This window comes from Epinephelus lanceolatus, chromosome 22 (assembly GCF_041903045.1).
Source record: "Epinephelus lanceolatus isolate andai-2023 chromosome 22, ASM4190304v1, whole genome shotgun sequence".
Lineage (NCBI taxonomy): Eukaryota > Metazoa > Chordata > Actinopteri > Perciformes > Serranidae > Epinephelus > Epinephelus lanceolatus.
In genome coordinates, this window is record NC_135755.1 from 16467245 (window position 1) to 16475008 (window position 7764).

Below are 7764 nucleotides of genomic sequence, written 5' to 3' on the forward strand. Positions count from 1 at the left end.
ACCACTTTCTTTATTTTCTGACCCCACCAGATGGCGCTCTTGGTTAAAGATAAAGGCTGAAGGACTGGCAATGAAGTGTGCTTTCAAACCTTTGTTGAACAAACAGCGCCATCTGGTGGCTTCAGAAAATAAAGACAGTGGTTCATGAGGCCTCATTTAGCCATCACTGCTGATATGCAAACTGGTTGTTTTTACTATACCATAGGTGGTTACTACGGGCACTAGTGTGTATGTCTGTGGCTGATAAATAACAAAGAGAAGAAGGGCTGAGCAAATTACACAAGGAGGAAATAAATAATATAAAAATGAAAAGTGTAATGTATAATTCTACATAAACACAATAATGGATATAATAATATTACAAAAAATAAAAATCACATTGATAAATGAAGAGAGAAAAAAAAAAAGACAGTGAAGTTGGCACCTCCAGTCACATTCCAAGGTCTTGAGGGGATACTTGTGCTCAGGTGGAGATCAGTTGTGCCGTGCTTGGTAGTAGTAGCAATAGAAGTAGTAATGGTAGAAGTAGTAGTAGAAGTAGAAGTAGAAGTAGTGGTAGTGGTAGAATTAGTCGTGGTGGTATGGAAAGGGCTTTCCATATGGGAGAAGAAGAAGAAGTAGAAGTAGCAATAGAAGTAGTAGTGGTAGAAATACTAGTAGTACTAGAAGTAATAGTAGTAGTCAAAGTAGTAGTAGTATTTTATTACATTTATTACCTCCCTTTGAGAGTGACAGAGGCCCACACATTGATGGATTTTAAGCTTCATAACAAGGTCTGCAAATTCATTTAGTGAAAACCAGTCCAACAAGTTTCTCTATGTTTTCACAATAACCAAATCATTTAATCTAAAACGTGACTAAATGCCGCACGTGCGTGAAAACATGTTCAGTATGCTTTTTTATTGGACTCTATTGTGAAACACGTCAGAGAGGTAAACTAGCGACAGAGAAGTCAGAGAAGATACAACAAACATATTCACAAACACTCTGGCAGTCGTGTGACTCTGACTTATTGTTGCACCTGTTATTTCATTATTGACAACATGGGTGGTAAGTTAATTTCTTTCAATTATTTCTGTCAGGACTCAAAACTGCACACTGAAATATGAATAATAGCTATTTGTTTTAAATATATTTTACAGTGCACAGGTGCTATTAGTAGATGGCTTCTATAGATCTGTTTTTTCTTCCTTCTTTTTCTCATATTGTTGAACAGTGACAGATTTTCTTCAGAATCAGAATCACTTTATGCTCCAAATGTACAATGTACAGAGACATTTGACTTAAAGTGTCGTGAAACAAGGAGTTAAAGGGGTTACACTAATGTAGAGGATGATGATGACAGTTACTGGATAGAAGACGATATTCAGATCCTTCACTAAAACTACAATTCCTTTCAGAAATGAGTCAGAAATGGAAGTTTAGTGCCTAGTTGACCTTACAACATGGCCTGGAGACGCCACAGAGAAGGACTTAGGAGGAGTTCAGGACCCACACCTTAATTTTACCCACACACTGTAGTTAGTAGTTTAATTAACCTTTCACTTATAAAGACTTTTGATCTTGTGATTTGTGTTTGTATAAATGTCCGCTCACTGTACACCAGGAAAAAGAACTTTGTAGCAGCCTTCAGTTTATGAGACCACATTAATTAATTAGGCAATTGGCTATCGACCTGTTTATTTTGATGGGTGGTGCTCCAAGGTTAAATTCTGTCATTTAATGGAGTAATAAAAATGCTGCATAATGCTACATTAGCACATATTGCACAGTCCATGGCCGGGGTTATACAGTCCTACACAGTGTGTGTGTGTGTTTGTGTCAGTCAAAGAGGATTTTTATTGTAACTGAGCTCATGTGTCTCTTCTTACACCTGCAGACAGCTTAAAGACAAATGTAAACTGTTACTGATGAGTATTATGTATTTATCATCTAACAACATGGATGGTGAGTTATTGTTACTTCTTATGGTTATCATCGTTGATCACTGTTCATTACTCTACAACATATGGCATTCTGGGACATCATATTTTGGCTAAATTATTCTTCAAATGATCACATTAAATACTGAAATCAAATCACTATTGTCTGCTGTAAAATGTAGCAGCCAGGTATGTAGCCTCCTGTGTGAGAGGGCGAGTCACCTGCATCAACCACTGGTCAATAACATCTCAGCAGAATATCCTGTGTCATCTGTATCTGAGGAAGACTTGCTGAGAGTTTTGACTGTTTCACTCACGTTACCTCTCTGGTAAATACTGAGCTGTAGACTGAAGATCGTCTTCCAGTGCCTTGCACCTGATAAATTCAAAGACTTACAGAGGATTTAAAACTGAATGTCTCATCCATTTGAGATAGTATCTCATTATTTTGACTTAGTATCTCATTATTTTGAGTTATTAGATCTTATTTTTTTTCCATCAAGTGGCGGACATGGGCTTCCATACTCTTTGGCCATGATTCTTTTTTCTTTCTGCTTTTTTTTCTTGTTACAGAGATCTTGACACTAGAGGGCACCAAGTCAGACTGTTTACATATATTTCTTTAATTCTTCCACGGGAAGTTCTGACAAATGTTTCAGAATAAAAGCCTATTTAGAAAATGGAGGGATTCTCTAGCCGAGGTTATAAGGGGCTTTTAATTTGAAGCAAGTGTTGAGTTTGAAATGACGGTGCGATATGTTAACTTTACAAAGACAACGGAGCAGATAAAAAGTAAATATATAAACACACAGAGGGATTAATAAATAACGGACCGTCTATAATGTAGTTTGTTTCAAATGAAGCTGGTAGCCTCTGCAGTTGTGGTGAGTAAAAGCCCCGCCGCCATTTGTTAGTTATTACTTTATGTCCGACCGTGAGGATGTAACATTGTTTGCTAGCTTGATGCTAATGATAGTAACGTTAACTCAGCGGGTTGACAAAGTGCCTCTGCTGTTTCACACCATCATTTCCCCCTTTTACTCTGTGTGGTAACATCCCTAGAGGAAATATTAAAAATGCTGGGGTGTTGTTGTCATACAGTTGTCTACGGCAGCAGATCGTTCTGTTTCTACTGGTCAAAGTGACGGCTGTGATGGGAGAATTGGATCTCAGTGAAGGGCAAGTGGTCCATAACTTTAATTTTGGAGACAAAAAATGTAGGCTTAGCGCCCTGTGGTCCATTGCCCAATAGGAAATGTAGAATACTCAAAAGTGCTTTAAAAGTGCTTGAGTTACTTTTCTCAGGGAGTAACATTGGAAGTACTTTTAAAGTAATTGAGTTACTTTATTCAGGGAGTAACACAGTAAAGTACTTTGGTTACTTTTTAAAAAAAGTAATGCAGTAACGTACTTTGATTACTTTTAAAGTAACCCTTACCCAACACTGGTTGACAGACAATAAATATAAAATATTAGGATAAAGTAAGCCAATTATTAAATTGAAGATTTTGCTCAGATTAATATTATTTATTGTTTTCAGTTTAGATAAAAAATCATTGTTTAAAACTGTGCCATCTCATTATCTTCTTCTGTTTCTGCAACTTTCCTTCTTGTAAATAGGGTAGGCAAAAATAAGCTGTTGCTTCAGCCTACGCCTTTTCACCCATATTTAACATAGAAATCCTAATTGTATGTATGTATATACCATGTTCTGTTGAATGGACGAATAAATTACTACGACTACTACTAATGGATTTTAACGTAAAATAACTTGAAATGTATTAAGCAATGGCTTTTTTTCCTGACAAAACAAACAAAATAAAAACAAAACAACAGAAAAACAATTGGCATCACAGAGGACTAAAATGCACAACTGTTTATTACAGCAATATGTACAGTATTTAAGGTCAAAACATTAGAATGAATAAAACAATAGGTCTGAAAATAAATGGTTAAAACCAATTTTTACTTTACATTTTCAAATTCAACCAAATGTTGCTTACCTTACTAGTTGAAGAACTACATACCGTTTCATTTATTTCCAGACCACCACCCAACTATGATAAATGCACTGTGCTACAAAGTGGAACTCAAATAACTCCAATGGAAACCTGTCTGCAGTGATGACACAGTATAAAGAGCAAGAAAGTGCATGCAGGGAGGGAGGGGTGGTGGATGGGTCAAACAAACAAGAGACTTTGACTCAGGAGACCAGTGTTCACGTCCCATGTAAAATGTTGAGATTTTTTAGCTTGGTTACGTAGTGAAGGTCACGTGACGAACATCACAACATAGTTGCAAACTAACTTAAGATACACAACAAAGGCTCTTATTTTAAGCCACACCATGATTTTTTTTTCTAAACATAACCAACTGGTTTTGTGGCCTGTGTCCTGTGAACACTGACGTTTATTTGGAAAAGACTGCCTGTAATGAGCAGAAATTGGCACGCTGTCCCTTAGCTTTAAAAACAGATGCTAGAGGGGTACCGCAAGTGTCATAGGTTAAAGCACAGGGCCACTGACTGAGCTGCCATATTTAATGAGTGTGACAATTTGAGTCAAGATAAAGGCTGGAATTAAAAATAACATAGATGATTGAGTAGTCTACAGCTGTCATTTTATCTGTCTGTCTTTCATCTGTGCCAAATAAACATTAAGGTTTGGGTAAATGTAAGTATGAGTCTGGAGTCTGTGCCAGATACCCAATATTAAAGGACTCTGATCGGGATCATGTTGGTTTCTTTTTATGTATTGACACCACTCTTAATTCTCTTATAATGATAATTACGTTGTTTTGTGAATAACTTATTTTTGACCAATGACAATTTTAGATAAGTTAATGTGTATCTTCTTATTTATGTGAAACAACCAAAATATAAATGTACAATGTATTGATGGACATTATTCTCTTTCAGTGTCAGACAGCAGAGTTGTCATTCTGGGAAAAACAGGAGTTGGGAAAAGCAGCCTGGCTAACACCATATTTGGAGAGAAACCATTCAAGGTCGACCACAGTCTCAACTCTGAAACAAGGAAATGTCAAGCAGAAACCAGATCTGTCAATGGAAGAAACATCACTTTGGTCGACACTCCTGGTTTCTTCGACACAGAGAGATCTGAAGAGGAGCTGAAGCCTGAGATACTGAGGTGCATCATAGAGTGCGCTCCTGGGCCTCATGCTTTTCTCATTGTACTTAAAGTGGAGAAATTCACCAAGCAGGAGCAGGATGTCATCAACAAAATACACCAATACTTCTCTGAAGAAGTCTTCAAATATGCCACAGTTGTCTTCACTCATGGTGACCAGCTCAAGGGACAGACAATTGAGGAAACTGTCCGTAGGAATAAGGCATTGAGTGATCTAGTGAAGAAGTGCGGGGGCCGCTGCCATGTCATTGACAATGAATACTGGAAAGACAACCAACAGGATGAATACAGGAGCAACAAGTACCAGGTGGAGAAAATACGAAACACAATAGTTGAGATAACAAAAGCAAACAAAGGAAGGTGTTACACCAATGAGATGCTCCAAGTAGCACAGGAAATAATTGAACAAAAGAAGACGCACATTAGAGAGTCATCGGAAAACATGTCAGAGGAAGAGATCACACGGCAGGCTAAAGACAGGGCATATAAGGAGATCTGGATCAGACTGGCAGGTGTTGGAACAGGTGTATTGTTAGGAGCTTTGTTTGGTGTAGTAGCGATGGTTGGAGTAGCTGTCTTCACTTTAAAGAAACTAGTGCCTGCGGCCAAAACAGTCATAGCAGGAGCAGCTGGTGCAGGAGGAACAACAGCAGCAGGAGCAGCAGCCACAGGAGCAGCAGCAGGAGCAATTGGTGCAGGAGGAACAACAGCAGCAGGAGCAGCAGCAGCAGCAGCAGGAGCAGCAGCTGCGGGAGGAACAGCAGCAGCAGCAGCAGCAGGAGGAGGAGCAGCAGCAGCAGGTGCAACAGCAGGAGGAGTAGCAGTAGCAGGGGGAGTAGGAGTAACTGGAACAACATTAATCGCAGCTGCAGGGGTATCTGCTGCAGTGGGAGCAGTAGTGGGAGGTTATACAGGATATCATGCAGCTGAGGGAGCAGACACGCCATGGGACGCAGCAAAGATGACAGCAGCTGCTGTCAAGGAGGGAGCCCAGTCTATCATAGATGGAGTGAGCAGCTTGAATGTTTCAAGCAAACCAACATATTCAAAGTTAAAAGAGAGTTAAAACCTACAATGAGCTGTGACTCCTGAAGACAGGGAGGAGAATATATCAATAAAGTCATGTCTACCTGTAGATCACATGAAAATCTTTTTAACCCATCGTTAACCATTGAGCTGAAGTATGTTTATTCATATGTGATATGTCACAGGTTTTATCTTGTCTGTGCTTCAAGTGCTTTTTCCTGTTTCACAATCTATCTTTGTGCCTCCACACCAGTGAAAGGAATTATGATTTCAGGTTGTCTGTCCTTCCATCCATCCATCCGTCTGTCTGTCCCTCCCATTCTTGCTAACGTGGTATCTCAAAAGAATGCCAAATTTGGCGCCAATGTCCACTTGGACACAACCATGACCTGATTAAATGTTTGTGGTCACTGGTCAAAGGCCAAAGTCAATGTAACCTTGCATCAGTCTCAATCTCATGAACACGACTCCTCTGGAACGCCTGGATGGAATTTTTTTGAATTTGGCAAAAATATCCTCTTAGACTGAGGAATTTGGTGGTCGAAGGTCAAAGGTCAAAGTCAGTGTCACCTCACAATACACATTTTGGTTATAACTCAAGAATTCCTACACTAACTATATGACATAAATGTCTAATAGGATAAAATGATGAATTGAAGACATTGTATATAAAAAAGGTCAAAGGTCAGCTTCACTGTGACATCATAATGTTCTGTATAAAACAGTGTGTTGCCCGGGGGAAGATGTTTGTGAAGCACCGGTGTTTTCACAGATGTGGACGTGATCCAAACTGCATTGTAAATATTTGGATTTGCACCTTATTTTTATTGTATATGATATTTTTTCACTGTTTCTTACTTTGTATTGTAACTGCTGCACAGCAAGTTGCAAATTTATCTTAACCACAGACTCTGTGTTTGATGTGTTGTTAAGTGCATATACTATAAACCAGTGGGACTCAACTCATGGCCCATGGGCCACATTTGGCCCACGACAGGGTGCCAGGTGGTCGACCAACCACTTACTAGTTCACAATGGAAAAAAAATGATTCAAATTGGATTTTTTTTGTGCTTTGAATCTAAATTAGCTGCCAGAGTGCAAAAAAGCATCAAAATAGAGCTTGTTTTCTGAGGTCAGGGCCACGCCCCCAATGTCCTCAAGTCCTAAAAAACACCTCCACGTACAGCAAACGTCAGGGGTTGAAAACAGGCAACACATTTGTTATATTTACTGATAAATATTTTAATGTTTCTTTATTAACTGGTTGTCCTTTTGCAAAAGTTGCTCCTGAGCACAGCAAGTTGAGTATCCCTGCTGTAAACTGAAGCTACAAACCACAAATATAAAATTGTTTTAACATATTTTATGTCTGAGATCTTTTAAAAATGCTGTAATCAAATCAATGTACTCATTGTTCACTGTTCTCTGTTGCAAAAGCTAACCAGCAAATATCATTTAATCTATGTACAACATCATTTTGTTAGAATAGCTGTGATTGTTAGTGAATTAAAATGTATGACCAAGATAAATATGAATAATCAATAAACTCAAATTTGTGGAAAAAAAATTGATTTGAGCAAAAAGTTTTTACTTGGTAAAGTTAGTTAGTTGTGGTGGAAGAAGAAGAAGTCGCAATAGAAGTAGTAGTGGTAATAGTAGTACTAGT

General features: G+C 38.4%; 1 protein-coding gene across 1 annotated transcript; it reads left to right on the plus strand.

Annotated features, from left to right (window-relative positions):
- Positions 1–950: 950 nt before the first annotated feature.
- LOC144459946 (GTPase IMAP family member 7-like) lies at positions 951–6247 on the plus strand. Its single transcript, XM_078164792.1, has 2 exons — positions 951–1050; positions 4840–6247. Exons 1-2 carry the CDS (start codon positions 1044–1046, stop codon positions 6135–6137), a joined length of 1305 nt encoding a protein of 434 aa, XP_078020918.1. The 5' UTR covers positions 951–1043; the 3' UTR covers positions 6138–6247.
- Positions 6248–7764: the final 1517 nt, after the last annotated feature.